Source organism: Rhinatrema bivittatum, chromosome 8, assembly GCF_901001135.1.
Source record: "Rhinatrema bivittatum chromosome 8, aRhiBiv1.1, whole genome shotgun sequence".
NCBI lineage: Eukaryota > Metazoa > Chordata > Amphibia > Gymnophiona > Rhinatrematidae > Rhinatrema > Rhinatrema bivittatum.
In genome coordinates, this window is record NC_042622.1 from 220,993,902 (window position 1) to 221,015,346 (window position 21,445).

Consider the following 21,445-nt stretch of genomic DNA (forward strand, 5'->3'; position numbering starts at 1 on the left):
CCACACTGACAGCACAACCACACGCATTCAGGCAACTGACAGCAATATATGCACAGCATGCCTTCGCTATAACAAACCTTGGGTATAAGGGGGTCATTTACTAAGACGTGTTAAGGCTTTACCACATGGTAAATACCTTACTGTGGAAATAATGTAAGGAATTAAAGATTCCACGTGTTAGACACTCCTCAAGAAAGGCCAGTGTAATGTGGTTATTAAAATGAGTTGATTTGCATGCAAATGCATGGAAATCAGCTCATTAATGTAGTAATAAAAATAACAGGTTGCGGTGAAGTGCGCAAGCTGTGTAATTTAATGGAAAGTTAGCTATACTCTAACACACATCCCAATGCTCCTGGGAATTTTCTTAAAGGGTCCTGCTCCTCAGCCTGAGTGTTTGAATCGGTGGCGGTCTAAGGCGACCTCCTCTCCTATCCCTCCTCCCTCCCCCCTCCCACTGCCCCCCTGAGGTGGCACAAGTTTCAAAATTTTAAAAAAGTGCCCGGCGTTTGGCCCCGGTCCCCAAGCCCCCTCCCCTCTCCATCCGCCAATCCCCCCCCCACCTTGAACCCCCGAATCCACCAACAAACATCGCCTGATGGTATGGCGATGACTGCTGGAGCACTTCCTAGGCCTCTGGTTGACATGGCATCATTTCCAAAATGGTGCTGGCTGGCCTCAGGTGCCCCTTTGCCTTATCCAAGGGTAATGAGATGCCCAAGGCTCTTTAGCACCATTTTGGAAGTGACGCCGTGTCAGTCAGAGGCCTAGTGGGCATTCCAGTAACCCCTGCCAGGTCACCAGTGAATAATAGTAAGTGGGTCTGGGATTCATGGGGGGGGGGGGGGGTATGGGGCTGTGGTTTGTCAGGGATTTTTTTTTTTTCTCAAATGAATGGAAGGGCTTGGGGTTGGGGAGCAGGGCATTTGTTTTTTTAAATTTTGAAACTTGTGCACCTCAGGGTGTGATGGTGGTGGTGAGGTTGTAAAAGAAAATGTCTCATTAGACACCCCCCCCCCCCTCCCCACCACCACCAGTTTCGACACTCAGGCTGGGGAGGGAGCAACCAGGGTTGTATGGCCCCCTTTAAACAATGGTGGCCCCTGGATGTGGGGCCACCATCGTATAGTGCTGCCTGACTGTGATATTTTTCATGAGAAGTGTTTTAGCAAAAGGAAAAATGCCACAAGATTTGTGGGGAAAATACTGTGGTTTAGTAAATGATCCCCTGAGTGATGTCCCCTACCCAAGGTGTGTCAGATTCTGCTCTGAAAATCTCTTTTTATAACAAATGCATGGACTCTCAGGGTGCGTTATAAGGTAGATTGTTGTATGTTAGGAAACCCTTTGTCTCCCGTGGCTTTTATTGTGTGTTCCAGCCGAAAACAGGAGAATCTTTTTTCTTTTTTTTTTTTTTAACAGTTAAGTGGGAATGTTTTTGCCTGACAGCAAGTCTTCCTTATGATTTCAGAACAAAGATCTGGTTAAAAAAAAAACCAAACAAAAAAACTACAGCAACCCACTCCCAAATACAGCCGTAGTGTGTGTGAGCATCATGACTTGCACATATCATTCACACACACACACACACACACACACACACACACATATGGGATTTATGAGAGTCATGGAGAAAGCACTTCCACTTTTGATCTCCACTCAGACTTCACATTTGTACTTCATCCCTGGACGGGACCTCCCCCCCCCCCCCCCCCCCAAGAATACATCTGCTCACCTGAGCTGTCAGAATGCCAGGATGGGGGTCCATCAACACATGAGCTGTCAAAGTCACTGTGCGCAGAGATGCTCTTGGGCAGCAGAGTCCTCCTCCGCCTATGCTCCTGGAGCTCCTCTTCCCTTTGCAAAGCTTCTTGGATCTCTTTCTCAATCAAAGACGACCTGTGCAGTTTTGAGGGCTTCAGCCTGAAGTTTTCCTGCTGCAAAAAAAGGTTTTCTTGCTGGCTTCCCGTTTGAGGAGAATCTTCTCTCTCAACCTCCTTCACTCTCAGACTGGGCTTCCAGGGTTGTAGCCTGAAGTATTCCTTGTACACAATGGAAGTTCCTCCTGGCTCCTTTTCCTTTACAAAACCATTCGGCCTCTCCTGCGCAGCCATGAAAGATGTCTTAGGCTGGTGGTTGGAGCGGTCTATTTGGAACACAGCCTTTTCTTGCTCATTTTTCTGCTGAGAAACTCTTGGCCACTCCTGTTTAGGTGTTACTGTGAACTTGGGCGTCCAGGGTCTCAAGCAAAAGTGATCTTTCCGTAGAAAGACCTTTTCTGCAGAACGTGAGGCAGATTCTCTCCCAGCTCCTCCGCTGGGATCCTCTCTCATCCTGCTGCTGCTGAGGGGCGGTGATTCCACGAAGTGCTCAGAGGTCTGCTTGCTGGGCATAAAAGATGCTTCGTATGAAGAGGGCTCTGCTGTTGCTTTAGTAGAAAAGGATTGATAAGGCTCAAATCTCGTATCTAGGTTTCTTCTCTCTGCTCTGTTGAAGTGTTGCATTACATTTTCTTTGAGGTGTACGCCTCCTTCCCACTCAGGGCCTTCTAGGTCTGCTTTCTTTGGCAGAGTTGTTTTAAAGGGAAGCACAGGGACCTCATCCTGCTGTTCAAAGAGCTTCCTGCGTTCGCCAAGCTCTTGAACCATCCCCTTGTCGTACATGCCCATGACTTTCCCTTCATTTTTTAGATCATCCTCTCTTTTCGCTTCCCTTTCGATTTCCCTTTGAAGGAAAATGTCAGCCCTCCATTTGTCCCTTGCCTTCCAGGAAGGAGAGGAGGGGCTTGCCAGTGACAAGAGAGGCTTCTTTGGGATCTCCATCAAGTCCTCGGTGTCAGGTGGTCTCAGGATCCCCCTCTCTCGCCGAAGATCTTCCTCTCTTTCCAGGGCTAAACGTATTTCTCGCTCTATGGGAGTCTCGCTTAGAAACTGTTGCTCTGCCGAATAGATGCCCAGTTCCTGCGTGGAGTCAAACAGTTCATGGGATGTGCTTCCGTCACTGGCGTAACCAGTGCTGTTCTCAAGGGGCATCTCCCCCAGACCGGAGTCCAGATCTTCCCTGGACGTAGTGACTAGGGAGTGTTTTTTTAGGCCCTCGGTTGTTGCTCTGCTTCCAGGCTCTGCCACTGATCTGGTGTTGTTCTGCAGGGCATATACCTCATATCTCATGGGTGCTGCCTTGGGCAGTGAATCATAAGTATCAGCCACTCTATAGCAGTCTCCTTTGGGACCATCCAGGGCAGCAGAAGGTTGTCCCTCTGGGGTTTGCCAATTTCTCTCATAGGAGTTTCTTGTCAATGTTACCACTCTTGGATTTCTGAGCTGTTGCTTTGGGCTGGGCAGAGCAATTTGATTCTCCATTTCCAGCTTCATGAATTGCTCACGAGCGGCAGTGAAATTAATTTGTTCAGTGTCTATATTTTCTGAGTTTGTGGGAGTGTCGATCTGCAATGAGGAAGGTTCATCAAAGCAGAGTGCAAACCCGGTATTATAGCTGCCCCTGGTCTCCCTGGAAGTTGCATTGTATTTGCCGGGGGAGCTGGTGCTTCCAGAATACAGGTCCTCCATGGAATGCCACTTCTCAGCCATGGCGGATCTTTTTTTCACTATCTGCTTTCTGATAATATCCTTTCTTTCCTCCTCAAGCTCTTTAATTTTTTCAGGTGAGATGTCTGTCTTGACCAGTGTGCTCTCCATCTCATGGTCTGTACTGGAGAAGAGTTTAGAGGGGTTTTTCTCCTCTTTGTATGCCCATATGCCATATGAATATTCCTGCCTCATCAGCCCAAGTTTGGGATCTCTGTCTGGGGGTGGCATCCACATATCTGGATTCTCTGCAGATGAATCGGTCCATTCTGCTGTACTGGGAGTTGCTTTCTTCTCTTGTAGAACAGACATGCTCTCTGAGTTGGAAAGAGTACTCTCCTCAGGGCTTTCTGGGACCGCTTTTATGGCAATATAGGCACTAGGAGAGCTGATCTCATTTTCTTCTTTCCCACTCATCTGCTTGGAGGTCTCGTTGATCCAGTATGGATCTTTCTCAGCTTGCCTGGAGCTCATTTGCACAGCATAGTAGGTCCCATCTCCAGAAATAACTTCATGTGGGGTGGCATGGTGCGGGATGCTGAAGATCAGGTTTCTAGTGACTCTGTCCATTGCTGGCAGTAGTTCATTCACTTGCTCTGCACTTTCGTGAGGCACTTGGGCCTGTCCAGCAAGGGCTGGATTGGCTTCTGTTTTCTTGTTAACCTGAAGATCTTCTTCTACAAGTCCAACAGTGTTGCACTATCAAGAGGAAAAAAAATTCATGTTAGATGGAAAATAACTATGGGATTTTTTTTTTCTGTTTCTGTTCTTACTCCTCAGATTGCAAACCGCAAAGTCAAGATAAAAGGTGAAATTCTGATGGCAATTTTCCAAGCTATTTGCCTGGGTAAATAGCAATTTACTCAGGTACACTGGCCTGCCTGAAAAGCACCCTCCTTAGTGCAACTAAAAAGTATCCGTTGGATTCACAAGGCCGTCCAACTTTTAGCCCCTTGGGAAAGGGGCATTCTGGGAGAAATGCTTAGGTCAGGGGAATACCCGTGGGGTTCACAGCCTTTTGAGAAAGGGGCATTCCTAGAGTCGGGGAAGTAAAGTGCTTGCACAGAATAGCATTTTCTAATTGGCAGGCATTCTACCAGGTACCTGTGTAAGTGAATTTTCAATAGAAAAACTACATGCAGACTTTTATGTGGAAACTGCCCGCCAGGTCCGCAGGTGCATAACTACTTGCAAACTTTGCATTTGGGCACAGACCCTTTGCCGATCGGTCTGGAGCTAGGATCTTTCTATTGGTAAAACCCATTGGAACATATATAATAGGAGCTCAGTCTGAAGCTGAGCTAAGAATGAGTTAAAAAAAATGCTGCTGAGATTAAAAGAAAGCTGCACCTTTGCATCAACTAAAAACGCTACTGACAAGTCGTTATTTTTGAGATTCATGAAGCTGTTCACCTGCGATTCCCCTAAAGACCTTTGTATAAGAATCAGAAATTCTCTCTTACACTTGGATCTCTGAAGGACTTGGCCAATGAGATACTTATGCAATGTGGTGGCATCACTGATGATATCATAGACAAAGAGAAATACAGGTCAATGAATAAGGCAAAGAAGTGAGATGAAGGAAGGACAGCTCTCCAAAGCTAGACACAAATGTAATAAATGAATCCAAAAAGAACACGGGAAATACTGGGTCAGACTAAAGTCCACCGAATCCAGGTTCATGTTTCTGACAGAGGCCAGTTCGGGTCACAAGTACCCAGCAGATCCCAAAACTTCGATCTAATTCATACTACTCACTCCCAGGGATCGCAATAGCTTTCCCTAGACTACCTGATTGCTTTCTGGAGGAACCTGTCCAAACATCTTTTAAATCAGTCGCCTTGACCAGGGTCTCTGGCAACAGACTCCACAGCTTGACAGTGCACTGAAGGAAAAAGGACTTGCTATGGTTTTGTTTTTTAATCTTCTGGTTGTTAGTTTCATGGCGTGTCCCCTTGCTTTAGCATAAATAGCCATCCCTTATTTACCTGTTCCACTCCGCTCATGATTTTGTAAACTTCGGTCATGTCGCCTCTCAGCTGCCTCTTTTCCAAACTGAAGAGCCCTACCCTGTGTAACCTCTCATCATAGGGGAGCTCGTCTCACCTGCAAACCTGTGCGCTGACCTTTATTTCTAAGTGGAAAAACACAACCACCACAGTATTTTATTCATCACCATAGACATTATGATGAACCAGTTTCGGTCCAATGTGTGCTGAGTAATTTGTGACTTGTGTACAAGCCTGGCTGGCATGGGAAGTACCTGAGAGGATCTCAGAAAAAGTGACTCAACAGCCATTAGAGATACCTACCAACCTTCACACTCCTAAAGGGCCATAAAACCTCTCTCTACAGCAATAAATCTGCTTTCTGAAGCTTAAGTCAATAATCTCAGATGTGCAGGAAGCTCAGAAAGAATGTGCTTTCTAATCTACCAGGGCCAATAATAATCTCCATTTAGCCTATCCTTTTGAGAACCGCTCTCTGATTGCAGCCATTCTTAATACTTGCCAGGTTCTCATGGCCTGGATTGGCCACTGTTGGAAACAGGATGCTGGGCTTGATGGACCCTTGGTCTGACCCAGTAAAGGCATGTTCTTATGTTCCTCTGAAGATGGTCTCTGACAATGAACAAACCGAGTAAATATGTAAAGGTTCAGATGGGAGATTTTAATTTTCACAGGATCTGTTTTCAACAAGATTAGAAAACTGTACTTCATGGAGTCCACAAAATGTCCACAGTTAATGGACTTCTCTTCCAAGAGCTTATCCAAACCTTTTTTGAACCCAGCTACACTAACTGCACTAACCACATCCTCTGGCAACAAATTCCAGAGCTTTATTGTGCGTTGAGTGAAAAAGAATGTTCGCCGATTAGTCTTAATAGACTAGATGAGTCCATAAATTGATTTTTTCTCTCTCTCTTTCCTTCTATCTACTTGTCCTTGTCTAAAAGGGGGTGAAAAAGAATCAGCAAGATAGGGAAAAACAGATGGAGAACAGCAAGAAGAACTGACAACCAGAGCAGCAGGGTTCCCCAGGCTCCACCGGCCAAACAGAAGCAGGAGGATTCAGCCGCTTGAGCTACCAATAAGGAGAAGCCAGAGGCCAGAGCAGCATAATCAATGTGGTTTACTGGGCCCAACCAGCCAAAGAGAAGCAGGAGAAGCCAGCAGTGTTAGCACTGCTAACCCTGCTCCTCTTGCCCCAGGCTTCTCTTCTTTCTCTTTAGTTTATTTATGACTATCTAATTTTTATTTATGTTTATTTATGTCTAGTTTATTTATTTATGTCTAGTTTATTTATGACTATCTAATTTTTATTTATGTTTATTTATGTCTAGTTTATTTATTTATGTCTAGTTTATTTATGACTATCTAATTTTTTCGTTTTAATGTTCTATTTATTTATGACTATCTAATTTACGTTTTAATGTTCAGACACCCTGTTTTAATGTAATGCCTTTACCGTGACTGTTTTGCTTTATGGAAACCGATCTGATTTGATATTTGTATCGAGAATGTCGGTATATAAAAATTCTAAATAAATAAATAAATAGATAAATAAATAAATAGTTGGCAGGGCCTGAGGAGACCTGCCAGTACCGTTGCTAACACTGCTGGCTCCTCCTACTTCTCTTTGGCCGGTTGGGCCCAGTAAACCACATTGATAATGTTGCTCTGGCCTCTGGCTTCTCCTTATTGGTAGCTCAAGCGGCTGAATCATCCTGCTTCTGTTTGGCCGGTGGAGCCTGGGGAACCCTGCTGCTCTGGTTGTCAGTTCTTCTTGCTGTTCTCCATCTGTTTTTTTTTCCAACTTGCAAATGGTGAAATTTAAACTTATCCGTTAATTTCCTTTCCTTGAGTCCTGACCGACCAGTCCAGACAAGTGCTTTACACTCTTGCACCAACGGGTGGAAGCAGAGAACAACTTCCTTTCTGATGTCATCTGAGCCTATATATTTTGGGATAGCAGAATAACTTGTCAGGTGCCTCTTGCCCTAGTTTTTCCCTATATTGCTGATTCTTTTTCACCCCCTTTTATGCAAGGACAAGTAGATAGAAAGAGAGAGAGAGAGAAAAAATCAATTTATGGACTCATCTAGTCTATTAAGACTAATCGGCGAAAATTATTTTTCACTCAACGCACAATTAAGCTCTGGAATTTGTTGCCAGAGGATGTGGTTAGTGCAGTTAGTGTAGCTGGGTTCAAAAAAGGATTGGTTAAGTTCTTGGAGGAGAAGTCCATTACCTGCTATTAATCAAGTTTACTTAGAGAATATCCACTGCTATTACCGGCATCAGTAACATGGAATAGACTTAATTTTTGGGTACTTGCCAGGTTTTTGTGGCCTGATTTGGCCTCTGTTGGAAACAGGATGCTGGGCTTGATGGACCCTTGGTCTGACCCAGCATGGCAATTTCTTATGTTCTTATGTTCTTATAAACGGGCTCTTCTGTTCTTCCTCTCCTTGGATCTCCTTCATTTATATTCAGTAAGGGGCTAAATTAACTGCGTGTATTCTCCCCCCACCCTCTTTTTTTTTCCTTTAGATTAGCAGAGAAGACAGCAAAAGTTAAAACAATAAATACAATTATTATAATTAAAATTTAATTTTTCCTTTCTATTTGTTATTGCAAAAATAACTAGCACAATTTTACTTTCCCATGCGAGTTTTGGACTATCTGTCAGGACTCAAGGGAAATTAATGAGTAAGTTTAAATTTCACTTTCCTCTTCCTCCTGCCAGGCCAGTCCAGACAAGTGGGATATGCCCAAGCAGTATCTACCAGAATGGGATGAGGCTTTGATAGCTCCTAGGACTCTCCGATCAAATTCTGAGTCCTCTCTTGCATGTGTGTCCAATGTATCATGCTTTACAAATGAGAGTAACAAAGACCATGTCACTGTATATCTTGTGGGGAAAGCAACTTATATTCCGCCAAGGACGAAGCCTGGGCTCTTATCAAATGAGTGTTCAGCTTGGGTGGCCCTTGTCTGCCTGCTCCAAAGTAGGCTGCCTTGATCGTTTTCTTGATTCACCTTACGACAGATGCTTTGGATGCTGCCCAATCCTTCCTCTGGCTGCCGAACAACACAAACATTCTGTCCAACTTCCTGAAGTCATTCATGACCTTGCGGTATCTTAACAAAATCCTCCTTACATCCAACAAGTGAAGGTTTCTTTTTGAACCCACACATTCCACCTTCCTAAATGCGGGTAGAGATATCTATTGGTTAGTATGGAACTGTGACACTACTTTAGGAAGAAAGAAAGGGACTAGGTGAATTGTGACCTTATCTTCATGAAACATCAAGTATGAATCTTGGCACACTGGATTTCAGAGATCCTTCTGACTGAGCAGATTGCTACTCTCTTTAGAGTCAAATCTTTAATTGATACTTTCCTTAGGGGCTCAAAGGATGCCTTCTATGGGGCCTTCAGCACAAGGTTTAGGTCCCATTCTGGCACAACATGTCGAATGGAGGGGACACGTGTTTTACTGCCTTAAGGAAATATGCTATATCTGGATAAAAACTTACTGAACTTCTCTTCAACTGGCCCCTAAACATGTCAAAGCTGCTATCTGCACCTTCAGTAGATTTAATGCAAGACCCTGACCAGGCCCTCCTGAAGAAATTCTAAGATTGTTCCTATCTGTGCCTTAAACAGGGAACTATTCTCTTTTGTACACCAGACTTCAAACACCTTCCAGACCTCTGCTATATGCAAGGGAGATGGAGCATTTCTTTGCCTTTAAGAGCATAAGACAACCACGTTTGAATATTCTCATCTCCTTAGCCTCCTCCTTTCAATAGCAAGGTCGTAAGACTATAAGGACCTGGATCTTTCATCACCATTAGGCCTTGATGGAGTAGTCCCCTGTTTCCTGTGAGCCAGAGAGGCTTCGCCCTGCTCTACCTCAACAACATACCCAAGAACTCTCCAGATATGTCCCGGAGACCCCAGAATTCTAAAGGAATTGCCCGGACTCTGAGTCAACATCGGAAAACTCCAGGTGCTCTGCTGCTGCTGTTGCTGCTTGAGCAGGCTCACACAAACTGGAAGGAGTTCTGTCAGTCCACAGAGCAGAAGAAGGAAGGAGGAGTCTGGTTGGCCCACACAGGCAGGAACAAGGGAAGAGCAGTCTGGTCTGCCTGCATGAGAAGTAAAAAGGGAGGATGAGCCTGGTCCACTGGCTGAGGCAAGAAGATGGGAAATCCCTGCATATGAGAGAAAATGTGTATGGGAGAATGAGAGGAATGTGAGTGAAAATGAGCATGTATGTGTGTGTGAAAGAGAACATATGAATGAGTTAGAATGTGTGTGTTTGAGAGAGGAAAATGTTTGTGCATCACCCCTACCTTGATAATCCTAGACAATATCAGGGTGACTGGAAATCAAAGTTCCCAGGTATGCTCACCAGGTTTATGTACCATGGGTATCTGAGCCAGTCCGGTGCTATTAAAATGACCCAAATATTGTAATCCACCACCTTCCTGAGCAGCCTTCCAATCATTGGCCGTGGCAGAAGCATGTAGAGCAGCTTGTTCGCTGGCCACAGATGGACCAATATATTTATCCCCCTTGAGACCTCAGCTGTAGAATTTCTCGGTTTTGGTGTTTTCTCAGGTCACCATCATGTCCCACTTGGGCTGTCCCATGTGGTTACTATCCCCATAAACACCTCTTCTAATAGCTCCCATTCCCCTGGGTCTAATTTGTTCCAACTGACTGCAGATTATCTACTCCTACTATGTGTCTCACCATCAAGCCATTGAGGTGCATCTCTGCCCAGCTCATCAGAATTCTTGTCTCCTTCTCCAATTGTGAGCTTCAGGTGCCCCCTTGCCTGTTGAAATATGCTACTGCCATAGGAATGTCCTATAGTACTCTCACAGTCTTCCCCTTCAGCCTGGGGAGAAAGGTGTTGAGTGCCAATCTGATTGCTCTTAACTCCAGATGATTTAAGGACCAGCTGGCTTCTACCTTTGACCATATGCCCTGAGCCATCTATCCTTTGCAGTGGGCTTCCCAGCCTACCAGGCTGGCATCGGCCCCAGGTAATGCATCTTGGCAGTTCCAGACTTACCCCTTTGAACAGATTGGCATTGATCAGCCACCACCGGAGGCTGACTCTGGCCTCCCCTGAAAGCAGGAGTCTTTTCTCATAATCCTGTCTCTGTGAAGACCACTGTGTCAATTTGTAGAGGGCACATATGGGCCCTTACCCGTGGCATTATATCTAGTGCAACTGCCATTGATTCTAGTACCTTCTGATAGTCCCTTCCTTTGGGGCTCCTGCTTGCCATTAACTCTCTCATCTGTGACCAGAGCTTCTGCACTCTTTCCTGAGTCATAAAGGGGGGGGGGGGGGGAATTGTACTTATTATCAAAATTATTCCTCAGCAATATGAAGTAGCTCTTTTTGATTCCCCAAAATTCCAGATTTGCTTGTTATATTGCCCACCGGGGCTTTTAGACCATAATATTTCTCCCTTAATCGAATGTTTTGCTACAAAGTTAAATTTAAAAAAAACTGTGATCATCTTAGGTGATTTTAAGTTGCACATGAATGTCACTCCACTTTCAACAACTTGTCAAATTTTAATAGATGCAATGAATGCTCTAGGCTTCTCTCTTCTGACAAATCAACCTACTCACAAAGCGGGTCATATGATAGATATGATCTTTTCAAATCAAGCCTTTTTGTATAATTCTACGATAAAATATCAACAGGTACCTTGGTCTGACCACTCATTATTACAAGCAGATGTTATATTTGAGAATGAAATTAAGAATGAAACTATGGAAGAGAAAACATTCTCTTTTCGACCTCCTTTTATAATAGACGAACTACAGAAAGAATTAGAGAATCAACTAGTTGGAATTCATAACTTAGATTGTAATAACACCCTTGGTGAATGGAATAAAATTACCACTGAAACCGCAAATAAGATTAACCGGAGAAAACCAAGGTTATTTCAAATAAAAACAAATAATCTAATCCTTGGTTTAATAATGAGTTAAAAGAAACTAAATTTAGTTTCCTTAAAAAAGAAAGAATCTGGAGAACGAAGAAAACGTTAGAATCATTAACATCTTATAGAAAACATTTAGCTTTTTATAAAAACTTAATTAATAGAACAAAAAAAGATTATTACAGCAAGATAATCATTAGTTATGCAAAAGGTCCAAAAACACTTTTTCAGATCGTTAAACAGTTAACAAATGATTCATCAGTTGCAACTAATATGAATAATAAAGAGCTTAGCCAACAATTGGCGATATTCTTTAAAAGCAAAATAGATAAAATAAAAACTGAACTCGACAATACACCTACTCAGGAAATCAAATTAATACCAAAAGATACAGACTGGCCTTGCTTTGAGAAAGTCTCTTCAAATGAAATTGAAATATTAATTAACAATCTTAACCCTGCCAATCATCCAAATGATTCAATTCCCATTCTGACTCTAAAACAAATATCTACGCTAATAGCTCCTTATATAGCTGATATAACTAATAAATCTATGCATGAAGGTATCTTGCCTGACCAACTTAATCAGGTTATCATTAAACCTATTCTTAAAAAGAATAATTTCGACCCAGCTGTTATGAACCCTCCTGTAGCGGTGCTACGGGAGGCTCCTTACCTCTACCTGGAGGCCGCTCCGGAACCAGGGTCTCGCCTGCGAACTATCCAGGATTTACTCCAGGGCCTGGGAGGCCTCGATGTCCTTGGGGCCTGCCCGAGGCTGCTTGTGTTTGCATGAACTTCCTGGTTTGAGCTACGCCCTTCTCCCTAGGGGCTGGCCCGCAGCACTTCTCCGTAGTTATAGGGCCAGCTAGGTGTGGGCCTGCCAAACTCCCCCCAGGGAGTCGCTGGTCTGCAGCCCTATAAAAGGACTTCAACTTCATTCTGGCTTTGCCTTGCAACGGGCCTACCATCCGGTTCCCTGTTGCTCCGTGCCCCAGAGTGAGCTGCATTTGGAACTCGCTCCATTCCTGCTTGCCAGCTGCAGTGCCTGCTTGGCTCCTGCTTGCTAGCTACAATTTCTGCCTGGTTCCAGTACCCGAGTCCTGCTACAGTTCCTGCCTGGTTCCAGTACCCAAGTCTTGCTACAGTTCCTGCCTGGTTCCAGTACCTGAGTCCTGCTACAGTTCCTGCCTGGTTCCAGTACCCGAGTCCTGCTACAGTTCCTGTCTACTGCTCTAATCTGGTTCCAGTTCTCAGTCCTGATCATCAACCTGCCTAAGTCCCAGCGGCCGGGCCCTTGCGGGGTCATCCCAGGGGGACTTTGGCTTCCTAGGGTGAAACCACCTAACTCCCAGCGGCTGGGCTCCTACGGGCTCCTCCCGGGGGAGCACCAGTTTCCAGGGTGAAGAGCACTTCTACGTCCTGCCTGAACATCTGCCTCCCGACCTGCAGCATACCAGAGACATTGTACACCTTTCCCAGTCTCCTGCAGGCCGGCCCAAGGGTCCACTAAACTGAGACTCCATAACACCAGCGGTCCTGATTAACTATCGGCCAATTTCCAATCTTTCATTTATAGCTAAAGTAATTGAAAAAGTGGTATTAAAACAACACAGTTCGGATTTCGAAAAATTTTTAGCATTGAAACTCTTCTTTTATCTTTATCTGATACAATTTTAAAAGGTTTTGATCAAGGACAACGTTATCTATTAATTCTTCTCGACTTGTCAGCAGCTCATGACACAATTAACCATAACATCTTGCTAAACAGACTCTCAGAAATTGGTCTTAAGCACAAAACATTAGAATGGTTCTCCTCATATCTAACTAATAGATCATATCAAGTTTTCATCAATAATTCATACTCTAAAATATATCCATTTGAAACAGGAGTACCCCAGGGTTCTGCCCTATCGGCTACTTTGTTCAATATAGATGTTGCCTCTTTGTCTACTACCTTTGGGTCTGCAGCTTATTTAATATATTTATGCAGATGATATTCAAATCATTATACCAATAAATGACTCCATCGAAAAAACTTTTAAAATTACCAATTTTTAACTAAATATTGTAAGACAATTGCTAAAACAAATGAAACTTAGTCTCAATTGTGAAAAAACTGAAATTATGTTGTTAGAACGTAAACTAACTCCATCCAACCAATGCAAAGTTTTCAATATGGAAAACGTTACTATTCCCTTAGGGGCAGATTTTCAGAGCCCTGCTCACCTAAATCCGCCCAAATCCGGGCGCGCGCAGAGCCCCGGGACTCGCGTAAGTCCCGGGGTTTTCGGAGGGGGCGTGTCGGGGTGCGTGTCGGGGGGCGGGCCCGAACCGCGCAGTGTTTTCGGGGCGTGTCAGGAGCGTTTTGGGGGCGGGTACGGGGGCGTGGCTACGGCCCGGGGCGGTCCGGGGGCGTGGCCACACCCTCCGTACCCGCCCCCAGGTCGCGTCCCGGCGCGCAAGAGGCCCGCTGGCGCGCGGGGATTTACGCCTCCCTCCGGGAGGCGTAAATCCCCCAACAAAGGTAAGGGGGGGGCTTAGACAGGGCCGGGTGGGTGGGTTAGGTAGGGGAAGGGAGGGGAAGGTGAGGGGAGGGCAAAAGGAAGTTCCCTCCGAGGCCGCTCCGATCGGAGGGAACGGGGGTAGGCTGCGCGGCTCGGCGCGCACCGGCTATACAAAATCGATAGCCTTGCGCGCGCCGATCCAGGTTTTTAGCAGATACGCGCGGCTCCGCGCGTATCTACTAAAATCCAGCGTACTTTTGTTTGCGCCTGGAGCGCAAACAAAAGTAGGCCTATTCGCGGAGTATGAAAATCCGCCCCTTAGGGAACAAAATTAGAGACTTAGGCGTTTGGCTTTATCCTGAATTCACATTAAAAAGAACACATTTCCATAAAGATAAGGAGGGATATCATACATTGTTAATTCTTAGATGCCTAAAACCTTTGTTGAATCATGATGAATTTAGAACTGCTCTTCAAGCTTTGTTATTCACTAATATAGACTATTGCAATTCCTTATTGGTTGGTCTCCCACAGTCATCACTTAGACCATTGCAAGTTTTACAGAATTCCGCCGCTAGGCTCCTCTCTGGTACTAATAAAAGAGATCACATTACCCCTGTTCTTTTAGCATTACATTGGCTACCAGTCGAGTACAGAATTAAATTTAAAACCTTATGCCTGATACACAAAGCAATCTATGCAGAACACATGGACTGAATGCAGTTATACGCATACACACTCCACAACAAAACCTGCGCTCAGCAGGTAAAGGTCTTCTTACAATTCCCTCTATTGCCACTGCTAAACTTACCTCTGTTAGGGAGAGAGCTGTTTCATTAGCCGGTCCAGGTTTGTGGAATATGTTACCCGTAGAATTAAGGCTCCAGAAAGATTTAAAAGCGTTTAAGAAAGCACTAAAAACGTGGCTTTTTGAACAAGCATTCCAATTAGAAGTCAGCCAGTAATTCTCATATTTTTATATTTTGATGCTTTCTTTTAATTATTTTTATGTTAATGGCTGTGTTTTAATGTGATTATTAATTCTTCTAATTCCTAACATTTATTTTATGATTTGATTCATTTACATAATTTTAAGAGTGCTTTATACTTACATTTACTTGTTTGATTGGTTTAAATTTTTATTGTATTTTTATGATTTTTAGTTATAAAAACATTGTAAACCGGTGTGAAGGTAAATACCAACATCGGTATAGAAAATTAAGTAAATAAATAAGTAAATAAATAAATAAAGACCTTCCTTGTCCCTGTGTCAAAGCACATTCCTAGATAGGCCAGGGACTACAAAGGCTACATCTGGCTCTTGGCTTCTTTTAGGGTCTAGCCCAATGACTCCAAGAGTTGTTTAACTCTTCAAGTGGACAGTTTGCTCTCTTGTTTTGTCTTGACCCAGTTGTCTAAATACGGATGGACCAGAATGCCTTATTTTCTTAGTACCGTCACCACTACTGTCATTACCTTGGTACAAGGTGCTGGGGCCAGACCAAAGAGCATGACCTTGAATATATATATAATGACCTTGAATATATATATAATGGCTCCCTAGGACTGCAAACCTTAGGACATTCTCCTGTATCTTCCTGATGGGGATATGCAAGTATGAACTCCATTAAATCCTTTTTGGATTACCCTCATTATAGGTCATCATCTCCATCCTGACACGTGCTATTCTCATGTTTCTGTAGACCCTCTTCAAGCCTAATACAGGGCAAAACGTCCCCTCCTTCTTTGGTATTACAAAGTAAATGGAATAGCATCCATCTCCAATTTCTATTTCGAGAACTGGGACTTTTGCTTCTAAGGCAAGCAATCGGGTTACGGTTGCTTGAATGGCTTCTTTCTTTATTGGGGCTCTGCATGGTAATATTATGCATGCCTCTATTATGGGAACATAGCCCTTTTGGATAATTTCTAGGACCCATTTGTCATTGGTAATACTGGTCCCCTCCTTGTAAAAATCTGCCAGCTGACCGCCCACTGGGGAAAGTGAAGAGGGGTCCCTTGAACTTTCATTTCATCCCTCTATGCCCCCCTGAGCTTCGGGAGCTTCTGTCTTGAAACCCTTCTGGGTATCCCAAAATGTTGGTTTCACTCCTCTTCCTCCTTGTGGTTTCAGAACTCTACTTGTCCTGTACTGTCTAGGCTCCTTAGACTATCCTTTAAAGGATTTCATAGTGCCCCTGACTCAGTCCTCCGGCAGCCTCTGGGGCTTTGACTCGCTCAGATTCTTCACCAGTTTTTCTAGCTCATCACTGAACATCAGGCGTCCCTTAAAGGGAATCCTGCTTAGCCTAATTTTAGACGGTTAATCTGCCAGCCAATGTGTCAGCCATCAAAATCTCTTCGCCACGACTACTGTTGCCATCCGCTTTGACGAGATTCTGATTAGATCACACAGGGTTTATCATCTACAAAGGCTGCCCCTGACTCCAACTTGATGGCTTCCTTGGGGTCCTCTGTTTCCATTCTGAACGCCCGCTTCTGCTGTAGCTAACTTACCAATGCCCTGGCTACATATCCCCGACAAACTGCTGCTGGCAAGCAGAGACTAGCAATTTCAAAGGACCTCTTTAATCATTCGAGCTGACAGTCCTGCCAATCTTTGAGGGCTAAGTCTCTTTCAAGCAGAATGGTTGTTTTCTCTGCTACTGTGGCTACTGGGGGTGCCTACCTTAAAGCACTTTAAAGAATTGTTCTGTCTCTGCCTGCTACAGAGGTACAACTTGGTCATTATAAGGTCAATATTGAAAAGCCATTTAGACGGAGAGCTTAGTTCATCTAAATGGCAAGATTTTATAAATTCAGTTCCTTATGAGGCTAAAATCTAGCCGTATATAAAAGAGGCGTTCCGGTGGCATTTCGGGGAAGAGTGAAGTTATCCGGCTCCCTTGGGCCGATTTTCCATGCTCTCTAGCTAAGTTAGCCGGACAGCTGTAGGTGTCTTTCACAGCAGATCTAAAGTTATCCAGCCTTGTGCAGCACTTCTAGTTCTGGAAGCCAACACCGAGCATAGTTTAGGCTTCCAGTGCTGGCTGAGTCGCCGGGAGCTGGGGGGGGTTAAGACCCTGCTCCTGGCAGGGTTGGTGGGGGGTCCAAGGGGAGGGAGGGGGGTTGTGCTGGGCCCATGGGGACTGGGGGAAGGTTCTGAGGGGGGAAAGATTGTTAACGTATTAATGGAAACAGGGAAGGGGGGCTCATGGGGGGGGGGTTCCGATCTTCAGACCCTGATATTTTAAGTAATATGGGAGATGTTTGGGGGTTGGGTGGAGAAAACTGGGGAGAGCCACAGAAGGCCCTTTGTTATTTAAATTGGAGAAGGCAGAGATTTGGGATGCAAGACCTTTTTTTCCTTTCCTTTCTTTTTTTTTTCTTTTTTTAATTCTGACGGCGCTACTTAGCCGGACGTCTGTGAAGATATTTATTTATTTATTTAGAGCTTTTCTATACCGAAGTTCAAATAACAGAATTAATTATCACTCCGGTTTACATTGCAACCATAAAAAACAGTGACAAAGTTGTCTTACATAGAGCAGGGGGAGAGAAAAACTTGGATACAGCTTAAGCATGGGGAGTAACGTGTCCTAAACTGGTAAGAACTGATAAGAGTTGGCTTTTAGGGGTAACAAGGTATTCCGAGGGAGGGGGTTGGAAGGTGGGGGGGGGGGGGGGGGGGGGGGGAGGGTAGCGGAGGGTTACCATAGATTTAATGAAACTAATATACATATATTAAATAGCTTAGTCAGCGGAAGAAAAAGTGCTTAGGCATCTGAGCTTAGGAAGAGAAGGTCCGTGGAGGATGAGGCAAGGACGCGTGTTCTGGGAAGGCTTGTCTGAATAGTAGCGTCTTTAGTCTCTTCTTGAATGTAATTGGGCATTGTTCAAGCCTAAGGTCCGGTGGGAGCAGGTTCCACTGTTTGGGGCCTGCGGTGGAAAAGGCTCTTTTACTAAAGGAGGTTTTGAATGTAGGTGTTCTAAGAGATATCCGGTTAAGTGGCTAGTTATCTGGACACATAAGGCCGGACAGCTTAAAAACCTAATCGGCTTTATTCAAGCACAGCTGGTTAGGTTTTTAAGTTATCCGGCTACCCGCGGCTGGATAACTTTAAGCAAGCATAGTCCGTGGGACATTTCTCCCGCTGAACATGCAGGTCGAGTTATATCTGGCTAACTCTAGCTGGACACCTTGTCCACTACCCGGCCTACTGAACATGACCCTCTACATGCCTAGCCTTTAAGGCTGCATCTGGGGTATCCCACTCTGCCATAATCATATCCTTTATGACTGAACGCAGGCTGCTTAATACCCGGCAGGATCAGAAGCCCCCCCCCCCCCCCCCCCCCCCAAGACTTCTTTCCCTCCTTCCGGTCGTCTGCTAGATCTAAGGCTTGTTCCACTTTAACAATGAGGGTGCGCAGCTCTTCTCTGCGACAGACCCCCTAAGTGTGGCATCCGACTCTGTCTTTCTACCCCCAGTCTGGGCCTTTTAGGCTCTGCCTCGCCCTCTCTAGAGGCGCCTGGGGGAGACCTGGGTCCTCTATTACCTGTTCCAGTGTCCCTTCTAATTTCTCTGCAAGCCTTATGGATAAGGAGAATAAATGATGCTGAAAACCCCATGTCCCTGCAGGTCTTCCCTGAGCCTGCTTCCTTCCCTGAGCTGGCCTCCCGGCTGACATTCTTTTCTCAAGCTTTCCTCCCTGCCGGTGTTGGCTCTTCCCCAGGTGCTCTCGCATCAGCGGCGTTAGCTGGGCCCGCTTGCTTCCTGCATGCCCCTGCATACCTGTTTTTCCACTGGGGTTTCGGGCGAAAGACATTTGATGCAGAAAGGGCCTGCTGTGGCACTCTGCTTCCTATCGCTGCACTATAGGCGCTTCCTACCTCTCTCCATGGGCCGGGTGGGGGGGGGCTGGAAAGGGAGAAGGGAGAAAGGAAGATGTAGCAGTAAATTCTTTCACTCTCTCGGCGCTTCTCTCACGCCTGACGTGTGTCCAGCACTGTGTGGATCACGGTTCACAGTCCTTCAAACAGGCCTAAATAGGAAATGGATTTTCTCTCCCCCTTTTTTTTTTCTTTTCAGAGAGGAAGAACAGCTATCCTCAGCTCACTTTCCTTTCCCTGGGAAACCAACTGTTGCGTTTGGAGGTCCGCGGGCTGGCCCCGCAAACCTCTGTGCTCACCTCCCTGCTCGGACCACTTCTCTTCCGACCTGGCCTGCAGACTCCAGCCACCGCGTGCCTGGACACCTCACTCTGTCACAGGACGCTGCCGAGCCATCTTGATGCTCCTTTCCTTGGGTGTGCACGTGCCCAGCGTTCCCCTATTTAAAGGGGAGGGCTGGGCATATGCACACCCAGTAGAGCATGTTGCCACCAGCATCCTGGCTTCAGTTCCAGCAACATTGTCTTCAGAGCTTCATCTCCACAATCCTTGTCCAGTCCTTCAGCTTCTTCCTCATCACCCCGCCTATCTGTACCTCCTCTCCTCTTGGAAGTATTCCCTGGTTTTGACCTCTGCTTGATCCTAGATACGTCTGACTGCTACCTGTCTCTGACCTTTATCCAGACCTTGGACTTGCCTATGATCCAAGCAACCTTAGGACCTCCCCTTCTGCCATCAGCAGAAACACCACCTAAGTCCTGCTGGCCCGGCACCCAAAGGCTCAACCTGCGGGGAATGAGAGCTGGTGTAGGCGAAGTTCCCGCTGGGTCTCTGCCTTGTCTGGGTCCTGCCAATGGTGAGAACCTGAAGGGCTCCTCCTTGCAGGTTGCACCAATCCTGCCTTGCACAAGGGTCCACGAACGCAACACTGACATTGCCCCAAGAACTACTGGCAAGTTATCCTGCTATCCCAGAAAATATAGGCTCAGATGATGTTGGGAAAGGAAGTTGTTCTCTGCCTCTACCTGCTGGTACAAAAGTATAATCCACTTGACTGGACTGGTCTGGCAGGATGAAGAGGAAGTAATTTTGTGTTACAATGCAGCTTTTAATTGACAGGAAATTTATGCTTGTAAGTTAAAAACCAATATGGATAGACATGGTCAAGTGCATAAGGCATTCCCTAGTATACATATTGTAAACAACACTTATTAGGGGTTCCTTGTCTGCTATGCAGATAACACCAAAGAGCAGCAATGCACAAAAATGCATTATTTGCAAATGTCTCCCCATGTTTTGTTGCCAGGATTGTGGTAATTTAACACAACCCAGCGTCAATGCTGCTTGTGGGAATAATGTCATGTTACAGATTGCAGTTGTGCAGAAAGGCCATAAATGGAAAAGAAAACACAGAAAGGGCAAATCAGTTTTTATTAAGAACAGTGTAAAACTGTCCATGTCCACATTACTGGTCTCTCCCACTACCACATAGAATCCACAGACAGGAAGTGATGTCATAATATGTGAGCCTTAGTCCTAAAGAAGCATTTTCCTATTATGACATCAGTTCCTGTTTGATTGCCCAGTGCCTGGTATTGCTTATGGGCACACACACAGGGAGGTCAGCACCCATAGGGAAGCGTTTGTAGAATTTTGAGGACAGGGATCATCTGCATTCCCCATGACAAAATTCAGAGCGCCTTTCCTTCCCTGCCTTCCCCAGGATCCCTATAGGTCAGATAGCCCATGGGTTTTCTCTTCCACTGATAATAAAGTTATGCTCTGGATGTTAGTATGCAGGAAATGGAGGGTGGGGTTCATAATTAGTTTCATTGCTCATAAAAAGGAGAACATTAACCTGAATCGAAACAAAGAGCAGGTCTTGATCTAAAGCCCTGTACCTTCACATCTCTCACAGATAGTGTTTCACCCTTCCCCCTCTGCCTGCATACGTGACATCCCTATCTATTAAATTATCTTATTCAAAGCTGCTGCATCATCCTTGGGAGACTTGTGAGAATTTTTTAAGATTCTTGCTGCAGACCAGTTGTAGTACTTTTAGCTTTTAAAGTGAACTTTAGCAGGCTAATCAGGGCTTCTCACCTGCACAGACACAGAGAGAGAGAGAGGACTCTTACGTAGGTAAAGAGAATGGTCTTTTAGCTACACAGGTACTAGGGGAGACAACAACTTTTTACCTGTAGGGCTGCCAGTTCAGCTGAGCTCGACCAGACAAGCTGATCCAGGACAGGTTTTGCCCCGGTGCATTCATAGAATTGTAGTTATGATTGTCCCATTGAGTTCTTTTAGATAATCAGAACTACAACTCCCTGCATGCAATGGGGCAAAACCAAGCCTGGATCATAGTGTTCAGTTGATGTGAGGTGAATTGGTGACCCTACTTACCTGTGCAGGAACAAAGAGAGAGAGTGTGGCCTCTTATCTACACAGACACTTTATATATTATTTTGGCAAC

General features: G+C 45.2%; 1 protein-coding gene across 4 annotated transcripts in view; it reads right to left on the bottom strand.

Moving 5' to 3' along the window:
- The window catches only part of LOC115097651 (A-kinase anchor protein 2-like), a 42,365-nt gene that overhangs the window by 17,699 nt on the left and 3,221 nt on the right, over positions 1-21,445 (bottom strand). For all 4 annotated transcript variants that reach the window (XR_003858307.1, XM_029613583.1, XM_029613584.1 and 1 more), the window contains exon 2: positions 1,736-4,286. Coding sequence is in view for 3 of the 4 variants with exons in the window: in XM_029613583.1 (XP_029469443.1) it covers positions 1,736-4,157 (2,422 nt within the window). In the remaining variant the exon portion in view is untranslated. The remainder of the gene's footprint in view (positions 1-1,735; positions 4,287-21,445) is intronic.